At 46.5% G+C, this 22,638-nt stretch overlaps 1 protein-coding gene across 4 annotated transcripts in view; it reads left to right on the forward strand.

The window, feature by feature from the left end:
• Window positions 1-22,432, forward strand: part of PTPRH (protein tyrosine phosphatase receptor type H) — an 88,040-nt gene extending 65,608 nt beyond the window's left edge. For 3 of the 4 annotated variants that reach the window (XM_030197856.1, XM_030197858.1, XM_030197857.1), the window contains 14 exons: window positions 401-679; window positions 1,020-1,286; window positions 8,178-8,531; window positions 9,397-9,660; window positions 10,612-10,696; window positions 10,788-10,829; window positions 12,105-12,195; window positions 17,392-17,482; window positions 17,572-17,648; window positions 18,800-18,934; window positions 19,099-19,221; window positions 20,387-20,547; window positions 20,954-21,089; window positions 21,524-22,432. In XM_030197856.1, coding sequence (XP_030053716.1) covers window positions 401-679; window positions 1,020-1,286; window positions 8,178-8,531; window positions 9,397-9,660; window positions 10,612-10,696; window positions 10,788-10,829; window positions 12,105-12,195; window positions 17,392-17,482; window positions 17,572-17,648; window positions 18,800-18,934; window positions 19,099-19,221; window positions 20,387-20,547; window positions 20,954-21,089; window positions 21,524-21,658 — 2,240 coding nt within the window. In that variant the 3' untranslated portion in view covers window positions 21,659-22,432. The remainder of the gene's footprint in view (window positions 1-400; window positions 680-1,019; window positions 1,287-8,177; window positions 8,532-9,396; window positions 9,661-10,611; window positions 10,697-10,787; window positions 10,830-12,104; window positions 12,196-17,391; window positions 17,483-17,571; window positions 17,649-18,799; window positions 18,935-19,098; window positions 19,222-20,386; window positions 20,548-20,953; window positions 21,090-21,523) is intronic. The other variant, XM_030197859.1, reaches the window with a different exon arrangement.
• The last annotated feature ends 206 nt before the right edge of the window (window positions 22,433-22,638 follow it).

Here is a 22,638-nt window from a genome sequence, read left to right on the forward strand (position 1 = left end):
ACCTGTGTTGAGGAGTGTCTCATTGTGTACCTGTGTTTCTACTTCTCTCTGTATACCTGTATTTCAGGGTATCTCTGTGTGTAATTGTGTTTCTGTTTCTCTCTGTATACCTGTGTTGAGGAGTGTCTCATTGTGTACCTGTGTTTCTACTTCTCTCTGTATACCTGTATTTCAGGGTGTCTCTGTGTGTAATTGTGTTTCTGTTTCTCTCTGTATACCTGTGTTGAGGAGTGTCTCATTGTGTACCTGTGTTTCTACTTCTCTCTGTATACCTGTATTTCAGGGTGTCTCTGTGTGTAATTGTGTTTCTGTTTCTCTCTATATACTTCTGTTGTGGGGTGTCTTTGGAGAGAAATTTTCAATCTGGGTAATATTTTCTATTTATTGCTTTTTCTTCTAGTTCCGTCTGCAGTTTCCAACGTAAAAGTGGTTAACCAAAATGAGACCTCGGTGTCTCTGTCCTGGACTCCTCCCGGTGACATAAACCATGAGACTTACACATACAGCATTCTTGTGTACAATGGCACAGACATCATGAAAAATGAGAACACATCTGCCGCTGAAACATCCTGGATTGTGACAGGACTAAAACCCGGAGTGTCGTACAACTTCACCATCTACACTGTGACCAGAGACAGGGTGGAGAGCACTGGAAATGCCTCCTTCACTACTACAACAGGTAAGTTCATTTCCCAGCAGAAACAATAACCTGGTGAGCCCCCTGCGCTCTTGAATCCATCCTGTGGCTTTCTGATATACAGATGTGTCCACCTTCAGTCCTGGTTCCAGAAGCAGATGTTGAGGAACAGAATGATAAATGGTTTGTGTTTGAGAATTGGGTGGTGGTTGATGGGAGGGGAGTGATGTGATGTGGCATCTCTCTCGTATCCCACCAATTCACCCTATCCAGTGGTTCGAAGCGGTTAATAGAAAGAAATGTAATAAATAAATAATTTTAAAAACAGTTGGGAAGTTTCTCTACCAATCAACGTTTTTTTTACTTCTTTGCCTCTCCACAGCCCCTAACAGGCCCCAGAACCTGACCATGGTCCTAATTAACGCCAGCCAAATCCATCTGTCCTGGATGGCTCCTGATGATCCTAGAAAAAACATGTACAGGTATACAGTCACCTGGGAGACTCAGACCTCAGTTATGTCCAATGACCCAGTCGTGGAAACGTTCTTTAATATAACATCCCTGGATCCTGGGACTCTGTATAACGTCAGTGTGATCTCGGTCATTGAGGGTGTGAACAGCGTGGAAGCTCAGACATGGGCGCAGACCGGTGAGTGTGGACGCTTTCTTGCTGTTCTGTTCATGGAGGTTGGGTACGGAATCTCTTGGGTCTGTGACTGATTATCTGTGCCACTTGCGTCATGGGGGATGTGGTTAGCCCTGTGGAAATGTTCCATCTTTAATAACCACACTCTGAAAAGAATTTCTTTCAAAATCTTTACCAAAATGCACTTCCTAAAAGATGTTCAAACACTCATTTCAAGCTAGGCCAGGGGTTGCCAAACCTGTCCTGGGGAACCCCAGCCAGTCAGGTTTTCAAGATATCCATAATGATTAACCTACCAAGGAGGCAGTGTATGCAAATCGATCTCATGAGTATTCATTGTGGATATCCTGAAAACCTGACTGGCGGGGGTTCTCGTTGGAAGGTTTGGGAATCACTGAGTTTAGGCAGTCACAGAAATGCTTCAAAGGAGGATTGCGACCTGACTCCGTGTCATTAGGAACAAGGAAATCCTGTCCTGGTGTTACCTTGTTGAATGCTGGGACTTTCTCATATTGGTCCTCAAGTAAATCAGAACTACACATCCCAGAATGCACTTCGGTAAAACCAGGACTGGACTAGCCTGTTCCTCATGACACAGAGTGAGGTGCCAACCCTACTTTGAAGCCATAAGTAAACGTGGTGACGCATAAAGCCATCCTTGTAATCTCTTACCCTTAAACAGACTATCTCTCTATATAAAACGCACCTCCAACGTTCTAATGAAGCCTCACTTTCCCAACGTTCTAAAGTGAGGTGGCAGAGACCGCTTTTTGCTCCTTGAGTGTCTGCCCCGCCCACGCGTCAAACGTGACGACGTCAAGGGCGGAGCACAGACACTCAACGAAACGAAAAAGCCATCAGTGCCGACACCCCCCGGCACATCACCCAAGCCCTTCCCCTGCCAATCCATGAACCATGCAGAGGGAGGAGTAGGGAAACACGCGCAGCACAGCGTGTTTCCCTACTCCTCCCCCTGCCTACGAAAGACCCTGGACACAGAAGCTACAGACCTCCCTCTTCCATCTCCCTCCCCCCTGTCAGGACTCTGAACCCCCTCCCCTGTGGCCTCAGGACAACAGAAGACGTCCCATTATAACATTGCAGGTGCAGTATCCGCCCTCCGCCACGCCCCCCAAAGTCGCCGCTCCTCTCCCCTCCCCCCCAAGTTGGCTATGCAACACCCTCCACCCCCCCCCGATAAAAAAACAAACAAAAAACTGAAAAAAAGATTTTACAAAGGAAAGGAAACCAAGCCAACACCACCCCCACCACGGCTGCGCCTCGACTGCCTCTTTCCTGTTCTGCAGCTTTCGCTCTCTCCTCCGGCGGAGCATGCATTTCTCGAAAAGGAATTCGCAGAGCTTTAAACTACTGAACAATGGTAAGAAGAAAGGGAAGTTGAGGGCCAGGTGCTCTTGGGGGGGAGCCGAAGGGAGTGCGCATATCCAGCTGCCCTCCCCCCCCCCCAATCCACAAAGGGGCAACTGCCAGACGAAGCGAAGTGGCAGAAGTTTCACGAATGACTTCTGAGCACGTCAGGGCTCAGGCGCACCTTAAATCAACAGGAAAGCAAAAGACAGTCTCTCTTCTCTCTCCTCCCTCTGCAATAGTCTCGCCAAAACCCCCTGGAAAATGGTCTGTTTTAAAACAGATTTTCAAAACAAAACAAAAAAGCAATTTCACATTTGCACATGGAAGTAGCGGGATGTGGGGCTGTCTAACTGCATGATAAGCGAGAAATTTGACAGAGGGAAGATTTTTGACTTGACCTGCCTGAACTGTATCCTCAGAGCAACAGATATGGGAGGAGGCAGTGTCCTTTCCTCTGAAAAGCCCTTAATCCCGGTGAAACTTTATGATGCCTATTTGTTTTAGGGGTTTGTTTTGTATTTTTGGGGAGATGGGGAGTTTCAATCAATCTTTATTTTACTTTCAATTTTATCATTCATGTTTTCTTTTCCTAGAATTAAAAACAAATGGCTGCTGTTCCTGATGTTTGCTGCTCAGAGGATAGACTTCTCACATTAACACACTCTCTCACAGACACACTTGCACCCACTCTCACTGTCTCACACACACACACTTGCACATTCACTCTCTCTGTCACACACAGTCACTCTCACACACACTCTCTCAAACATACACACTCCGCCAAAAACCTTCTCACACACACTCATTCTCACATAAACACACTTTCACAGACACACTTGCACCCACTCTCACTGTCTCACACACACACACACTTGCACATTCACTCTCTCTCTCACACACACACTCTCAAACATTGGAGCCGACTCTGTGGGTGCTGAGGGTGCTTGAGCACCCCCAATATTAAGAAAATTCCTTGTATGTGTCCAGGGAAGGGTTATTTCCATTGGACTTAGCACCCCCAATAATTTTGAAAAGTTGGCTCCTATGCTCTCAAACATACACACTCCACCAAAAACCTTCTCACACACACTTTCTCACATAAACACACTCTCTCACAGACACACTTGCACCCACTCTCACTGTCTCACACACACACACTTGCACATTCACTCTCTCTCTCACACACAGTCACTCTCACACACTCTCTCTCTCAAACATACACACTCCGCCAAAAACCTTGCTAGCGCCCGTTTCATTTCAGCCAGAAACGGGCCTTTTTTACTAGTATTTTAATAAAATGGCAAAGCTGTGGGTCTAGCCTCGATGGGGGGAATTTTCAAAAGCTTCTCAGCTCCTAAATTTAAATACATTTTCAGCTGAGCACCTAAATTTTGAGGCATATTTTCAAAGCACTTTGGGAGGCTAAGTTCCATAGGTTTCTATGGAACTTTGGAAGGCTAAGTGCTTTGAAAATAAGCCTCAAAGTTACCCAGGTTCGAGAGGGAGACTCTGGCCAGTTCTGTTTTTTTTTTTTTTTAGGTTACATCTCAAAGCAGTGTGGGATTTGTAGTCCCTGGTTTTTACCCTTTGGAGTCGGCACTGCAGATCCCATAATGCAAAAAGGTAAGGCTGACAGCAATCCAGGACTGGTCTAAAGTCTCCCTCCTGGAACTGGGTAACTTGGCAGCTCTGCTATTCATGGTGCCAATATTCAAAAGGGTTAAAGAGTTAGGACACCTAGATCTCCCTAATTTTATCCACACTGAATTTCTAAATTCAAGTCCCTAAAAGTGAGCAGGTTCAGAGCTGGGGTCTGGTTATACGTTGAAATAGAGGTGATTAAAGAGGGACATTATCAACCTGGGCTTTTGTTAAGACGTCTTATTTACCCCCTTGTGAAGAGTTTGTCTGGTAACCAGAGCTGAGATTGTGATGTCATAATGCCTAATTCCACCAATGAGCCAACCTCATGTGAAGTCACGATGACTTGATTGTCCTAGACTTGGATCACTTCTGATATTGTGATGTCATAATGCCTCATTCCACCAATTAGAGCCAACCTCATCAGTGATGTCATGATGGCTTGATTGTCCTAAGCTCACGTTTATTACAGATAGCAGCAATTTCACTTTCTAGAGACATTTCTATGTTCTTTAATAAAGGGGGGAGGGGGAGAAGACATTAACAACTTGGGTTACCATTAAGACGTGTAATTTGACTGTTAATCTCAGTTATTAGTAACTAGTCTCATTGCACAAAATGGGGCCTGTGCTAAAACAGCACCAATTAGTGGTGAAATAACCCGTCTTAACAGCCTATGTCAACAACTTCCCCCTGTAAATAGCAGCCTTTAATTAGGGGGCATCGGTTCCAAGTGCGTATTCACAAATACGCAGAGTGTGATGTTCAGTTAAAGATAACACAGTAAAAATATATCTTTAAATGGAATCTCAGTAAGAGATCTTGGCACTGCTGAATGAAACTCGTGTCTTTATCTGGTTATCTTCCATCTGATATATATCTGCCACCAAACGCAGCGAGCAAAAAAAAGGAGCGGTGAAGCTCACGGATGGAGAGCAGCAATGTTGTATAGTAACAAAGTAAATGTAACTAGTTACTGTACTTAAGTAAAAGCTTTGTTGCTTTTACTTGTAAGAAGTACAGGAGAACATTTGTTACTTTTATTGAAGTAATAATTTTGCCAGTTATTACTACTTTTACTCAGTTGCATCTTGTGTTGTAAAATGATGACTCCCCAGTAAACCAAATGACACAGCAAAACTGGCCACAGGATTTTTGCTATTGCAGACCTCGTCACACAATCAGTGGATCATTTCATCTTAAATGTAGTTGTTTGGTGAATATAACCTATAAGACCAGCAGAGTTGCCTGTGGTTGTTGAACTGGCTACTGGTCTCCAGCCAAACAGAACAGTGACGAGTTGGGTTATTTTGAAGTGGAGATGAAGCTGTAGCTGGTTACAATTTTTGGTGAACAGATGTGTCTCTACCACAGCAGACTCCTGGTCATCCAATGGAAAATTATATACTTGGGTGACTGTCCACTGGATTGTCAGAGTGTTTATTCTAAATTGACACTTTTAACCAGTGCATTTTTTCTAGCAAAAAAGGTGCTGATACTCAAATGCCAGGCCACTCTTCACGGGTGGGATGATCACTGAGGGACCCACCCCACAATAGCCAGGTCCCCTGCAACCAGTCACAGAATCTATGACAAGGCAGAATTGGTGTGTAGAGCTTGAGCTCTTTCATTAAAACTTGGGGACCATGGGTGAATTTTAGCAGACAATGGAAAAGGTGCTGGTACTCAATACCCCCAAGTACCCCCTGAAAAAAGCCCTGCTTTTAACTCACTTATTCCCTATATAGGTCCAAAGCTGCTTACAATTTTAAAAATATATAGTTAGAAGCATTTATAAAACTTACAAAGTTAAATCCATTTAAGAATTTAAGGGGTCCTATGACGTCTCTAGCATTTAGCACGCACTAATCATTAACACATACTAAAAATGCTACCGTTCCTTTGTAAAAGGGCCCCTCAATTCACAAGCTTCTTCCGAAACAGACCATAGGAAGGTTGATCCTTAAGACCAACTGGTAAATTATTCCAAACCTGAGAAGACTGATATGAACAAGAGGTCTCCAAAACTTTTTAAAATTTAATTCCTTTCAATGATGGGCCGACAAGGTCCAGCCGATGTAATGACCAATTATAACTTAGTCTAGATGAATCCAAGTGACCTGAATAGGTACTAAACCGTGCCAAACCTTTCAAATAATACTGCAAGCTTTCAAAAGTATTTGTGCCTGCAACAGCAGCCAATGTAATTCCTTCAACAGAGGAGACACATGGTCAAACTTATTCCTCTTAAAAATCTGATGAGGCACCGTATTCTGGGATTCCAGAATCTTGCTACTCTTTGTCCTTTTCCTTTATTTGTCCTGTTTGTCTGACCTGATTAGATTGTAAGCTCTGTTGAGCAGGGACTGTCTCTTCATGTTCAAGTGTACAGCGCTGTGTACGTCTAGTAGCGCTATAGAAATAAGTAGTAGTATTAGTCTTTGGGATTCCGGAATCTTGCTACTCTTTGTCCTTTTCCCTTATTTGCTACTCTTTGGGATTCCGGAATCTTTCTAATCTTGGTCCTTTTCCCTTATTTGCTACTCTTTGGGATTCTGGAACCTTGCTACTCTTTGTCCTTTTCCCATATTTGCTACTCTTTGGGATTCTGTAATCTTGCTACTCTTATTTGCTACTCTTTGGGATTCCGGAATCTTTCTAATATTGGTCCTTTTCCCTTATTTGCTACTCTTTGGGATTCTGGAACCTTGCTACTCTTTGTCCTTTTCCCATATTTGCTACTCTTTGGGATTCTGTAATCTTGCTACTCTTATTTGCTACTCTTTGGGATTCCGGAATCTTGCTACTCTTATTTGCTACTCTTTGGGATTCCGGAATCTTTCTAATATTGGTCCTTTTCCCTTATTTGCTACTCTTTGGGATTCTGGAACCTTGCTACTCTTTGTCCTTTTTCCTTATTTGTGCTGTTTATCTGTCCTAATTAGATTGTAAGCTCTGTCGAGCAGGGACTGTCTCTTCACGTCCAGCGTCCAGCACTGCGAACATCTCTAGTAGTGGTTTAGAAATGTTAAGTAGTAGTAGTTTCCCCACTTGGCCTGAGTTATTTTGCAGACACCTAACTCCCAAAGTTAAGCCCCTAAACCTTTCAAAATTGTCCTTAATCTGACTCCAATCATTTCATCTAAAAGAGGTCTCCAGAATCATCACAAATGCAAGACAGTATTTGTCATAAAGAGACCCAGCCTGAATTACCAAATATTGTATGTCTAGCCCCCGGCTATATGTTATCTCTTGCTGATCTCCCAGCAGCTAATGCTGGTCTTGGATAGTGAAACACTACGTGATCTTTAGACCCAAGTTGTAGGAAAATTGGACACAAATCAGTTCTCTCAGGAGGATTTGCTTTTCATGGCACGAAATGTTGGAACTCCTTGCCGAAGTCAATCAGTGGTTAGTGTGATTACATGATATTCCGTCAAATATTAAAAACTTTCCTCTCCCTGCCTAGTCGATTTTTGGTTACTGAATCTTTGTTTTCATTGTTCTGTATTTTTTCGTTTTTTACTATCTCTTTCCATCCAAACGCACTGTGTGTATTATAGTCTTAAGAATATGTTTACTTTGTGTTCTGTATGATGTGATTTCACTGTATTGTTAGCCACATTGAACTCAGGTTGTTGGGATAATTTGGGATATAAATGTCATAAATAAATAAATTAAACTTCAGTCATATAAAAGTGACCCAAATCTACCAGAATTGTTCACCCTCTTACATCCCCTCACAGCTATCTCTCCACCTCACCCTGCTTCTTTCACCCCTTCCTGTGCCCCCTTTTCCTCCCCTTCCCCCACTCTCTCTCTCTGTCTCTCTTTGCTAGTGCTGAGGATAACAGCGCCTCCTGTCTTCCGTCCCCTTCACAGCTCCACAGACTCCTGAAAGCCTGAAGATTTCCAATCTTACAAACACCAGTGTTTTCATTTCCTGGGAACTGGCAGGCGGGAACATGAAACAGCTCAGTGGCTTTCAGGTAAAGCTGAACACCAGTGATGGGACCTTTGCAAGGACTGAAAATATCATGGATCCATCTGCCAGGAACTGGACCCTACAAGACCTTTCCCCGGGGACAAACTACGCTGTGAATGTCCGAAGCATTAAGACAAACACACCTTGGGCCAGCCCTGCCACAGGAGAAGGGGGTCAATCCCGAAGAGTGCGAAGTACTTCGAATATGATAGAGACTTTCAGCCCTTACCTTACACAAATGATATTGACAGGTAGATTCGATAATCACTAATCCCAGTGTGCAGAGAATACACATCCATCTCTGCTGCTATGTTAGGAGAGACTTATCTCTGTCTCCTGTGTCTTTGAGAAGGGAGTGTGCGTTTCTCTGTATAACTTCAAAAGGCAATATCTCTTACCTCCATCTTTCTCTAAAAGATATTGTCTCATCCCACTGTCTCTAGATGGGGGCTAGCTCTGTCCCTTCTGTCTCTTTGGGATTGGACTGTCTCTTCTTCCATCTTTCTCTAAAAGATGTTGTCTCATCTGACTGTCTCTCTAGAAGGGAGCTAGCTCTGTCCCTTCTTTCTCTTTGGGAATGGACTGTCTCTTTTTCCATCATTCTCTAAAAGGTGTTGTCTCATCCCACTGTCTCTCTGGATGGGGGCTAGCTCTGTCCCTTCTGTCTCTTTGGGATTGGAGTGTCTCTTCTTCCATCTTTCTCTAAAAGACGTTGTCTCATCTGACCGTCTCTCTAGATGGGAGCTAGCTCTGTCCCTTCTTTCTCTTTGGGAATGGACTGTCTCTTCTTCCATCTTTCTCTAAAAGGCATTGTCTCATCCCACTGTCTCTAGCTCTGTCCCTTCTCTCTCTTTGGGAATGGACTGTCTCTTCTTCCATCTTTCTCTAGAAAGGGATTGCCTCTTCTCTCCATCTCTCTCTAAAAAAGGTTGTGTCATCCCACTGTCTGTCTAGGCAGGGCTCTATCTGTGTTGTTCCCCTTTCCCCCTTTCTTTGGGAAGGGACTGTATCTTTTTCATTTTTCTCTAGTAAGGGATAGTTTCTTCCCATTCTCTTCTCTCTCCAAGAGAGGTTGTCTCTTTCCCAATTTTCTTACTACCTCTCCCCCTCCCACAGACCCAGGCACGGTGCAGGTGGTGAGCTGTACCCAGAGGTATGGAGCTTATAGCCTACAAGTCTCCTGGAACCCCCCCAAAGGTTTTATCACCGAGATCTGGATTTTAGTGGACAAGGAGCAGCGTGTCAAGGTTGATGCCAATAAAACTGAAGGGGAGGTGACGGGGTTACAGCCAGCTGCCTCATATGCGGTCAGCATGGAAACCGTGGCTTATGACAAGAGAGCAGAGTCAGCCTCGATCATCTGCTACACCGACAACACAGGTCAGCAGCATGGCACCTCATTAAAACGCTGAATAACTGATTTCTTCCAGCCTCAGCCCCTTTAATAGCCACAGTCAAAAGGCCCCTGTCAGAAAGGGATTATATTCTTAGCCCAAGCAAAGAGAGGTCTCATGATTCATCTGAGGTTTTTGGACAAGACTTGGTGGCACAAGCAGCATCAGAAGCTGGGTCAGCACCTGTCACAGCTCTCGGTAGCTTGGCCAAGGTTTTAGAGGAAGAGTTGGTGTGAGAAATGGGATCAGAAGCTAGATCAGTAGCTGTCACAGCTCTCAGTGACTTGTCCAAGGTTTATGGGCAAGAGTTGGTTGCAATAGTGGGATCTAATGAGGCTGAGTACATTTAAACTAAGGTTTCCTTCCAGGTTGGGGACATTTAAACTACAGAACTAACAGTAACAGGGTAGACAGGTTTTCTTCAGCACAAGAATTTCAAAATTCTCTTAGTTATAAGTTAGGTACTTTGAAGGACTCATGTCAGGTCAGTGATTGCAGATCCAGTCTGCTGTAGACACAAACAGGTCCAGTCCAAGGTCAGAATATGGAAGTATTTTGAATCAGTTAAACTGGTCAGTCACTTCATATCAATAAGCACCTATGCAGCTCACTTCCACATTGAGTATCAGGGATCTGAACAGCCCTTGAGGTGCTGGGAACCACTTCCTTTTTCTAGTCTCTGGGATCCACTTGATTCTTCAGGCTCTGGTAGCAGACTCAGTCCAAGGTCTCTTCATTTGTCCCATGTTTCATTCATCAGTTCCCCTGGACTTTAGACCCACCTGCAACCAGTTTGAACAAGCTAGATCAGCTCCAGGACTCATTCCAGGTCTCAGGGTGGGAGTTGGTGTTAGCAGTGGGATACAAAGGTGGGATAGCAGCAGGCTTAGAGGAGGGAATCGTTGGATACATGACTTTCTCCTCTTTCCTCACACAGGGGTCATTGTCGGGTCTGTTTTCGGGGTGCTGCTGTTCCTGGCACTGGTCGTGCTCCTGGTTTACTTGGTATTTTGGTACAGAAGGTGAGAGAGGTTCACAAAGTACTTTTCCTATCTGGGGTTTAGGAACAGGAGCAGCTGCTTCATAAGCTTTGTCTGTCTTTTTCTTTATCAGAAATAAGAAGGATCCCGGGATCCCTCAAGTAACTATGACCAAGTAAGTCTCCCTCTCTCCTTCCTCTCTCCCTGTCTCCCAACTGGGTAATTTGTTCATGAGTTACCAGAGTAACAGAGAACGGGGTTTTCTAACTGTCCCCCATGGATTCTTCAGCTTGGAAAAGAGACGGCTCAAGAGGGATATGATTGAGGTCTACAAAATCCTGAGTGGTGTAGAACAGGTAGAAGTGAATCGAGTTTTCACTCATTCAAAAAGTACAAAGACCAGGGGACCCTCAGGATTCCTTTTACTAAAGGGTTGCCACACTCTTTGCCGGAGGATGTAGTAACAGCAATTAATGTATCTGGGTTTAAAAAAAAGGTTTGGACAAGTTCTTGGAGGAAAAGTCCATAGTCTGCTATTGAGACAGACTTGGGGAAGCAACTGCTTGCCCTGGGATTTGTAGTATGGAGGGTTTCTGCCAGGTACTTGTGACCCAGATTGGCCACTGCTGGAAACAGGATACTGGGCTGGATGGACCATTGGTCTGACCCAGTATGGCTGTTCTTGTGTCTCTCTGGGCTCCTTTTACAAAGCCACGGTACTGGTTCCTGGCATGGCAAATGCGACAAAGCCCATTCAATTCCTATTGGCTTCATCACATTTGCTGCACAGGAATGAGTACCCATGGTTTTTGTAAAAGGAGCCCCCTGTCTGTAACTACTTCTTCCTCCTCTCTCTCTCTCTCTCTCTCTCTCTCTCTCTTCTTTTGCTCCTCTGCTCTCTTCCTTCTTCAACTGTCTCTCTCCTGTCCATCCTCTCTGTCTCTTCCATCTCTTTTCCTTCTCTCTTCCTGTTCTCTCCCTTCTTTTTAACTCTCTCTCCTCTCATCTCTGTTCCCTGTAACTATCTCTTTGTCCCCCTCCTTTTTCTTCCCCTCTTCCACTTTATCCCTCCTCTCTCCCTTCCTGTAACTGCCTCTCTATCTCTCTCTCCCTCATTGTAACTACTTCTCCTTCCCCTTTTCCTCCCCTTTTCCTGCTCTCTCTCTCTCCTCTCCCTTCCTGTAATTGCCTCTCTATCTCTCTCTCCCTCATTGTAACTACTTCTCCTTCCCATTTTCCTGCTCTCTCTCTCCCCTCTCCCTTCCTGTAATTGCCTCTGTCTCATCTCTCCCTCATTGTGACTACCTCTCCCTCCTCTTTTCCTCCCATTTTCCTGCTCACCCTTCCTGTAACTGCCTCTTTTTCTTCTCCCCCTCTCTTGCCCTGGTTCCCCCCATCCTTGGCTGCCTTAAGATGGGCTCGCTTACTTCTCCTCTCTCTCTCCCAACAGTATCCCCTCCACCCTCCGTGTGCAGAATTTCCCCAGTTATTTTCAACAGCAGGCTGCAGACAGTGACTTCGGCTTTGCTGAAGAGTATCAGGTAGGTTCTGTGTCGCACGGTGAATCCGTCCCTGTGAAATACCTGTCTAAGTATCCTTTATGTGTTTTATTAGGATTTCTTTAACCATTACTACTACTAGTACTTATCATTTCTATAGCGCTACTAGACGTACGCAGCCCTGTACACTTGAACAGGAAGAGACAGTCCCTGCTTGACAGAGCTTACAATCTAATTAGGATAGACAAACAGGACAAACAAGAGATAAGGGAATATTAAAGTGAGCATGATAAAATAAGGGTTCTGAACAAGTGAATAAGGGTTAGGAGTTAAAAGCAGCATCAAAAAAGTGGGCTTTTAGCTTAGATTTGAAGACGGCCAGAGATGGAGCTTGACGTACCGGCTCAGGAAGTCTATTCCAGGCATATGGTGCAGCAAGGTAAAAGGAACGGAGTCTGGAGTTAGCAGTGGAGGAGAAGGGTGCAGATAAGAAAGATTTACCCAGTGAACGGAGTTCCCGGGGAGGAATGTAGGGAGAGATGAGAGTGGAGAGGTACTGAGGAGCTGCAGAGTGAATGCACTTATAGGTCAGTAAGAGGAGTTTGAACTGTATGCGGAAACGGATAGGAAGCCAGTGAAGTGACTTGAGGAGAGGGCTAATATGAGCATAACGACACTGTGTGGAACACATTTCCATTTATATATCATATATTCACAGAAAAGCCGCCTCCCCCACAAAAAAATAATCCCATGGAGCAGGAAAAATCAGCACAGCTGCAATTGAAGAAAAGACAGATTTGATTGCAAACCGGCGTTGTGGTCAGGAATTTGTGATTCAGTAGAGAGAAGATCATCAAGAGAATTCAGACTTTACTAAATATAACAGCTCGTCAGATTCAGGGCCACCAAGAGACACAGCCGGGCCCAGGGCAAGGCTGCTGCTCCCTACCTGGACTGTTGTGGCACCACCCCCCTCACACCCCCCACACACTTATGCCGCGTCCCCTCCCCCCCCCACACACACATTTAGACCACCCGCTCCCTTACCTTCTGCATCTGACTGCTTCTGTCTGACGAAACCCGGATGATTGCATTAACGTGATATCCCGGGTCACTCGGGTTATTGCGTTAACACAGTCATCCGGGTCCCAGCCGGCATGCAAGAGCAGGGGGATGATAGACCAAGAAGAAGCTTGCCGTTGAATTTTGCTTCCCCCCCCCCCTCGGCAGCCCTGGTCAGATTTTCAAAGTACCAAAATTTGGGGAGGGCTTCTCCATTGTGCTGTGTTTAAATTGTGTTCTTTTCATGGGTTATGTTCTCATTAAACGGTGTCTCTTATCTATCTGTCTCCTAACCCTGAGTCTAGAGAGGTTTTATCGCTCCATTATCCTAATCCCCAAAAGAGTTAAATAGAAAAATGATTTAGTCTGTACTTTTGTATATCATCAGGCTGCCTCGCATTGGAATAGGCTTCCCTCTTCCGTTCTCCGATTCCCTAATGTGGCTGTGCCACATGAACTTGATCTTACCACAACATCACCCTATATTTGTTCACACCGGAGTCTGCAAACGCCCTCTCCGGTACTCTGTAAGCCACATTGAGCCTACAAATAGGTGGGAAAATGTGGGATACAAATGTAACAAATAAATAAATTAGAGGTCAGGCTAATTATGTTACATTTCGGAAGTTGGTAACATCTTTTTTTATTTAGAAATGATCTGATTGATTGTTAGACACAGTCTTGGTTTTTCAATATTTGATTTTTTTTTCTTTGAATTTTTAATCTTATGTATTTTTTCTTTTACTGTAACATTCTTGATAATGCCCTGTCTTCTTGACATGTAAACCACACTGAACTCAGGAGGTATATGTGTGGGGTATAGGTGTCCTGTAATGTAATGTATCACACAAGGGATCTCTCTGTACCCTAGTGGCATGTCGCCAAAGTAGTCCAGAAAGTGCCTCTAGTGAAACTCCACAGCAAGAGTCAAATTCCTGTATGGAAATCGGAGGTAAAGCAAGCAGGTAGACGTGAATCGTTTGTTTACTCTTTCCAAAATTACTAGGACTAGGGGGCACGCGATGAAGCTACAAAGTAGTAAATTTAATACGAATCGGAGAAAAGTTTTCTTCACTCAACGTGTAATTAAACTCTGGAATTCGTTGCCAGAGAATGTGGTAAAGGCGGTTAGCTTAGCAAGGTTTTAAAAAGGTCTGGATGGCTTCCTAAAGGAAAAGTCCATAGACCATTATTAAAATGGACTTGGGGAAAATCCACTGCTTATTTCTGGGATAAGCAGCATAAAATGTATTGAACTTTTTCGGGATCTTGCCAGGTATTTGTGACCTGGATTGGCCACAGTTGGAAACAAGATGCTAGGCTTGATGGACCTTCGGTCTGTCCCAGTGTGGCATTACCTATGTACTTATGAGGACCACATCCCAGGAAAATCCTGCTTTTCAAATCAGTTCTGGTGTTGCCAAAGACCCCTGGTTCTCAGAGGTACACATGGCTTGTTTCACACTTTCAGCTCCAAGGAGGTGAGCTCTTATCTTATAAGACCAGCAGGTCCATCGAATCCAGTATCCTGTCTCTGACAGTGGCCAGCCAGGGACACTTAAAAGTTTTTGTTCAATCCTAACAGGTAGAGTTGTTTCTCACTCCCAGAACTGAGAGATGATGAGCCCGTGTCTACCTGGCTAATAATTGTTACAAATAGACTATCATTTGCAGCATATGAAAAATGGCCTTAACACATGAAAATGAGCAGAAAAAACCTGACATTTTGTGTTTGTTCATTCGCCATTAAGAATTCGTACTCTTTGCAAAGAGGGCGCATTATTTTGAAAAAGCACGCTAAGTGACGATACCCCTGAAACACAACGAAGACTAACCAAAATGAAAGTGCCCAAGACACAGGAAACAAACATTTTTGGGATGCTCATCCCTAATACATAGAGGGGCATAATCGAATGGCGGCAGCCATCTATATGGGCGGCCATCTATATGGCCAGTGCTGCAAACGGCGGTCCCGAACCGTATTATCGAAAAAGATGGCCGGCCATCTTTCATTTCGATAATACGGTTGGGGCCGGCCAAATGTCAGAGATGGCCAGGTTTGAGATGGCCGGCATCGGTTTTCGCCCATAATGGAAACCGAGGCCGGCCATCTCAAACCCGGCCAAATCCAAGGCATTTGGTGGTGGGAGGGGCCAGCATTTGTAGTGCACTGGTCCCCCTGACATGCCAAGACACCAACCGGGCACCCTAGGGGGCACTGCAGTGGACTTCAAAAATTACTCCCAGACGCATACCTCCCTTACCCTGGGTGCTGAGCCCCACAAATCCCCCCCAAACCCACTCCCCACAATTGTACACCATTACCATAGCCCTTAGGGGTGAAGTGGGGCACCTACATGTGGGGTACAGTGGGTTTTGGAAGGCTTAACATTTACCACCACAAGTGTAACAGGTAGGGGGGGTGGGCCTGGGTCCACCTGCCTGATGTGCCTTCACCCACTAAATACTGCTCCAGGGACCTGCATACTGCTGTCAGGGAGCTGGGTATAACATTTGAGGCTGGCATAGATGCTGGCAAAAAATATATTTTTTTTTGGGTGGGAGGGGGTTGGTGACCACTGGGGGAGTAAGGGGAGGTCATCCCCGATTCCCTCTGGTGGTCATCTGGTCAGTTGGGGCACCTTTTTGAAGCTTGGTCCTGAAAAAAAAGGGACCAAGTGAAGGCGGCGAAATGCTCGTCAAGGCCGGCTTTCTTTTTTCCATTATCAGGCGAAGCCAGCCATCTCAAAACACGCCCCCATCCTGCCCCCGTCCAGCCTTCGCTACCCTACCGAAATGCTCCATTGAAGTTTGGCCGGCTCCGCGACGGAAAGCAGTTGGCGCCGGCCAAAATCGGCTTTCGATTATACCGATTTGGCCGGCTTCAGGAGATCACCGGCCATCTCCCGTTTTTTGTCGGAAGATGGCCGGCGATCTCCTTCGAAAATAAGCTGGATAGTAACATAGTAGATGACAGTAGAAAAAGACCTGCATGGTCCATCCAGTCTGCCCAACAAGATAAACTCATATGTGCTACTTTTTGTGTGTACCTTACCTTGATTTGTATCTGCCATTTTCAGGTCACAGACCATAGAAGTCTGCCCAGCACTAGCCCCGCCTCCCAACCACTAGCCCCGCCTCCCCCCACCGGCTCTGCCACCCAATCTCCGCTAAGCTTCTGAGGATCCATTCCTTCTGAACAGGATTCCTTTATGTTTATCCCACATATTTTTGAATTTTGTTACCATTTTCATCTCCACCACCTCCCGCGGGAGGGCATTCCAAGTATCCTCCACTCTCTCATGAAAAAATACTTCCTGACATTTTTCTTGAGTCTGCCCCCCTTCAATCTCATTTCATGTCCTGTAGTTCTACCGCCTTCCCATCTCCGGAAAAGGTTAATTTGCGTATTAATACCTTTCAAATATTTGAACGTCTGTATCATATCACCCGTTTCTCCTTTCTTCCAGGGTATACATGTTCAGGTCAGCAAGTCTCTCCTCATACGTCTTGTAACGCAAATCCCATACCATTCTCGTAGCTTTTCTTTGCACCACTTCAATTCTTTTTACATCCTTAGCAAGATACAGCCTCCAAAACTGAACACAATACTCCAGGTGGGGCCTCACCAACCACTTATACAGGGGCATCAACAACTCCTTTCTTCTGCTGGTCACACCTCTGTCTATACAGCTTAGCAACCTTGTAGCTACGGCCACCGCCTTGTCACACTGTTTCGTTGCCTTCAGATCCTCAGATACTATCACTCCAAGATCCCTCTCCCCGTCCATCCGTACATATCAGACTCTCACCGCCTAACACATACGTCTCCCGTGAATTTCTACTCCCTAAGTTCATCACTTTGCATTTCTTCGCATTGAATTTTAATTGCCAAACCTTAGACCATTCTTCTAGCTTCCGCAGATCCTCTTTCAATATTTTCCACTCCCTCCCGGGTGTCCACTCTGTTACAAATCTTAGTATCATCCACAAAAAGGCAAACTTTACCTTCTAACCCTTCAGCAATGTCAGTCACAAATATATTGAACAGAATCGGCCCCAGTTAATTTCATGGTTACCTGTTAATTTCATGGAGTGTCCCTAGGATAAGAGGGAGCATCACCCCCTTCCCCCACCCCCAAGTCCTAATTCTCTCTCTGTTTCCCTACCCTGCAGCAACTCGCCTCGGTGGGCACAACCCAGTCAAGGACAGCCGCACAACTGCAAGCGAACAAGCCCAAGAACAGATATACCAACGTCCTACCCTGTGAGTACGCCCTGCATCTTCTCCGCACTCCTCCCTCTTCACAGCCCCTCCGTTACCACCTCGCTCATTCACCTCTCTTCTCTTTTCAGACGATCATTCCAGGGTGAGGCTTCAATATATAGGAACGGACCCCAGCACCGACTATATTAATGCAAACTATATACTGGTAAGACTGGATCCACCCCAGAACCGGCACGCTGTCTCCCTCCCCTCTCCCTCCCCTTTCTCTCTCTCTCTCTCTCTGCTGTTTGGAAAATGTTCATGGTATAAACATTTGTCTGTGATTCGCTAACATAGAAATGTATTCATGGTTAAAGCTAAAAGAGATGAAGAAATGTTTAGAAATGCCAGTAAAATACACTGAAAATGCAGAAAGAACAGTATGAGGCACAGTTCCCGGGTTCTGGTGTTGGTCCAGATTGTCCCGATTGTGGCCCGGTGGCAAGATACACTGATTTTGCGGCTCTGGCTGCTCTTTATCTCTTTTCTCCAGGATTAAACCAGAGCTTCCAAGCTACCCAATTCCAGGATGGAGATTTTAGGCCAGTCCTGGATGGGAGGAATTCAGGACTACAAATCCCAAACTCCTTTAGGATGTGAGTTCAAAACCAGAACTGGCTACAACTCTCCCTCCTGGAATTGGCTGACTTGGAACTAAGCCCTATTCCTGCTCATTCTTTTATCTTTTCTGTCTTGGGATTTTGTTCGGTATGGGAGGAAATGCATTTCTGCTTCTTTTTCTCTCTTTAATCACGGTTTAGCGGGTTCTGTGTCGTCGTCGTCGTCCCCTCCCCCGGTATAATATTTGAAGTGCTGCCTTTTCCTAGTAGGGCCTGCTGCCGTCTGATCCTGGCAGTTTGTGATGTTATAATGTGGCAGATCTTTTCAGTAGGCCTTTTGCAGGCTTTTGGGTTGTGTTATAGAGTGGAAGCAGTTATGTCACTGTTATTGAGATGACCCTAGAATTTGAATACATTTTGGTACTTTGAACAGGAAAGGGAAGTGTCTTAGTTCCACTCTGCCCCAGCTAAGGGGGAATTTCTGTGGTCTGTCCTCCTCTCTTTCTCTCTCTCTCTCTCTTTCTTCCCCCCCCCCCCCCCCCCCCACACCTCTGTTCTTGTCTTTCACTGTTTCTCACTCTCCTCCCTCTCTGTCACTCCCTCACTCCCTTGATCTCTTTCCCTCCGTGCCTACCTTTATTTCTTACTCTTCTCTCTCACTGTCATGATCTCCTCATCCTTCCTGTGCTTCCCAGACCACCCTGCCATGCTCATAACCTCCTGCCTTCCCCCTATCCTTCCCATCCTCTCCATCCAGGGTTACAACTCAGACAAGGAGTTCATCGCTACACAGGGACCCCTGCCGGACACCATGGGAGACTTCTGGCGAATGGTATGGGAACAGCGTGTGGGCACAGTGGTCATGCTGACCAACTGCACCGAGAGTGGTAAGGTGAGTAACAGGAGCATAGTCGATCCACTTTGGGTTTTACCTTCTATAGTCCATCTCTGGAGCTGACACTGAATTAAAACCAGGAGCGGCTCAGCCTCTCCCTAGGGATCTGGGGCTGCGTTTCAAGTTACCACAAGCCCCTGCCCCTGTCTCTCCTGCTGCAGGTAAAGTGTGTGCATTACTGGCCCCTGGATTACACGCCCTGCACCTATGAGGACATCATGGTGACCATTGTCAACGAGACCATCCTCCCTGAATGGACAGTCCGAGACTTCCATCTAAAACATGTACGTCAAGTCTCCCTACCAGAGCATCCACCTTACTCAGCTCAGCAGGGATGGGCGCTAGGCTGGCTTGGTTCAGTGTCTCTAGGATTGGAAAGACCACAAGTCCATAATCTGTCCCTGCTGACCCATGGCTTTATGCCGATGAGAGGGACAAGAGGTACCGAGTGGTTTGGGATAGGAAATCAGTCAACTGTTGATCTGGGACAGGGCTTCTCAACCAAGCCCTTGGGATTCACCTAGTCAGTCAGGTTTTCAGGATATCCACATTGAATATGCATGAGATAAATTTGCATGGACTATACCTCCATTCTGTGCAAATCTATCTCATGCATGTTTGTTGTGGGTATCCTGAAAACCTGACAAGCTAAGTGTGTCCCAGGAACAGCAGAGGGAGGTCTAGAGACAAGAAGGAGGGGAAGGGGCATAGTCAGAGGAGGCAGAGGGGTATGGATGCAAGGGCTTGGAAGGAAAGGGTGGGGGAGGCAGAGACAGGGGAGGTATAGTGATGAGGAAGAGAAAACAGGTCAAGAAGGAGAGCTGGAGGAGGGAAACGGGGGAGAGAGAGAGTTGAGGAGGAAGAGATGAGGGTGGGGCAGGGGAGTGGAGGAGGAAGGAAAAGAAAGGAGGGAAGGGGAGAGAGAGTTGAGGAAGGGATGAGGGTGGGGCAGGGGTGTGGAGAAGGAAGAAAAAGAAAGAAGTAGGGAAGGGGGAGAGAGAGTTGAGGAAGGGATGAGGGTGGGGCAGGGGAATGGAGGAAGGAAAACAAAGAAGGAGGGAAGGGGAGAGAGAGTTGAGAAGGAAGGGATGAGGGTGGGGCAGGGGAGTGGAGTGGAGGAGGAAGGAAAAGAAAGAAGGAGGGAAGGGGGAGAGAGAGTTGAAGAAAGGATGAGGGTGGGGCAGGGGAGGAGGAAGGAAAAGAAAGAAGGAGGGGAGGGGTAGAGAGTTGATGAGGAAGGAATGAGGGTGGGGTGGGGCAGGGGAGGAGGAAGGAAAAGAAAGAAGGAGGGAAGGGGGAGAGAGAGTTGAGGAGGAAGGGATGAGGGAGGGCAGGGGAGTGGAGGAGGAAGGAGAAGAAAGGAGGGAAGGGAAAATACGGAGTGGAGATTGCAGAAAGGGGAGGAAAATGAGATGGGATTCCATTCACTGTCTCTGCTCTCTTTCTCAGGCCAGGGAAGTCGGTGTCCGAGCTGTCCGTCACTTCCATTACACCGTGTGGCCCGATTTCGGAGTCCCACACAATACAGACACCGTCATTCGTTTCCGAGACTTAGTGCGAGAGTACATCGACCAGAGGAAGGGTGATGGCCCTACAGTTGTTCACTGCAGGTGAGGTTGAGGGTGTAACGTTCCCCCCCCCCCCCCCGGTCATCTCTGTAGAAATCAGGCCCAGGGGAGGTGTCAGGCTCCTGGCCTCATCCTCTTTTGGTACCCATCTAGGAGACAGGGGGACTCTCAGCATTACACCCCCAAGAAATCTCTCCAAAAACAAGTGACATCCCGTAACCCCTCACCTCTGCTGAGAGCACGACCTAGGTCTTATTCCTAATTCCCCTCACAGAACTCCTGGCCTGCAGTGACAGAGCTTAGAGCTGAGGCAGAGGGAGATAATGTAACACAGTGTCAATAGCAGAGCTAGGGATTGGCCTCTGCCTTTGAGTTTTTCGGGGAACACTGTGCTGTTGCAGTCAGTCCTCTTCACCCCTCTGCCATCTCTCTCCCTTGCTTTATGCAGTGCTGGTGTGGGCCGCACAGGGACCCTCATTGCCCTGGATTATCTGATGCAACAGATGGAAAAGGAGAGGCGGATCGGGGTGTACAGCTTCGTGAAGCGGATGAGGATGAACCGGTGTCTGATGGTTCAGACAGAGGTGAGGAGAGGCCGGCAGGAGCTGCCACGGGCCTGGGGGATGAGTTCTCAGCACAGTTTCCTCTCCTGCCCTGTCTAAACTTCTGACCGTCCTGTGATTTTGGCTTTGACCCCTCCCAGCATGGAAACTGCCCCCTCGGGTACTCCCCAGTGACTCAGATCGATCACTGCTGGAAACAGGATGTGAGAGTTGACAGACCTTTGGTTTTACCCCTCATGGCATGTCTTGTGTTCTAATATTTCCTTCTTCCTGACTCTCCTCTGCTTCTCTGTTTCAACCATGTATGTCTCTCAGGGTTTACCTGCTTTCCACAGTAGGTCAATGAGGGCCTTCCAGAACGATCCTCTTTGCCTTCACCACTGTTGTCTCGCCTTCTTAACTTCTCACACTCATGTAGTTCCTTCTCTCTCCCCCCTCCCTCTTTCCCCCACCAGTCCCAGTACATCTTCTTGAACAAATGCATACTGGACCTGATCCAACGACCCACAGAGAACATCTATGAGAACACGATGGATTCACTCATCTACGAGAACGCCAGCGCAATTCGAGACCTTCAGGAGGTAGCGTGAGGGGTGAGCAAGTCCAGCTAAGTCATCACAGGAAAACTGAGAGCTGAGGGACTGAGCCTGGTCCCCTCCAACCTAGCGTGGGGGGGGGGGGGTTCTCTGCTCCCTGAACCCTCCTCTTCCATCTATCTTATCCCGCACCACCCCTCGGGGAGGATCTTCTCAAAATGGGGGTGATCAACAGAAAAGAGGGTGAAGGCCACTGATTTCTGGATTCAGCTTTCATCAGGACCTTCTACCCTGGGGAGTGGGAATGGAGACGTTGCCAAAATGAGAAGATGCTGGGTTGGAGGCACATAACGAACTGTCAGCTGGAAAGTCAGAACCTGGGTCCGCTCAGGTGCTTTTCTGATGTGCTCTGGAACCTGCAGTCCTGATGTCATGGGGAAGACAGAGAGACTACAGGTCTCACAGTGCATTGGAGTGGAAGTTAGAAAAACCAGGGCTGGCAACAGAGCTGCCTTTAAAAGCTGTAGCGCATCAAAACCATGTCTATCTCTGGTGGGCTTGAGGAGGTTGACAGACTCCCAACCACTGGGGGAATGCCCAACCCTCCCCTCATCTAAAAAAAACCCCAGTTCTGTGAATTCTGATCCCCTGGATTTGGTGTATGAAAGGGGGTTCACCCCTGGTATATGAAATGAATTATGGACAGGACCACAACCACAGTACTCTATAATTTCAGTGGTTTCAGGAGACTCCCCCCCCCCCCCCACCCCCCGATATACACTTCAGACTTTCCAAAGAAGCAAATTGCACACCTGTTTGATTTTAGTTTTTTTTAAATGCTGGAATTAACCTGCCTCTTGTGAATCTGGTGACCTTCCACCCCCCCCCCTTCCACACAGACCCCCCCCCCCCCCCCACATGATCCACCTCCAGACTCCACACAATAATACACACACATGGACACACCTAAGACTCACCTCCACACAGTAACACACATGCATTGATGCTCACACAATGTAACACAACCATTCAAA

The sequence above is a fragment of the Microcaecilia unicolor genome, chromosome 3 (assembly GCF_901765095.1).
Source record: "Microcaecilia unicolor chromosome 3, aMicUni1.1, whole genome shotgun sequence".
NCBI lineage: Eukaryota > Metazoa > Chordata > Amphibia > Gymnophiona > Siphonopidae > Microcaecilia > Microcaecilia unicolor.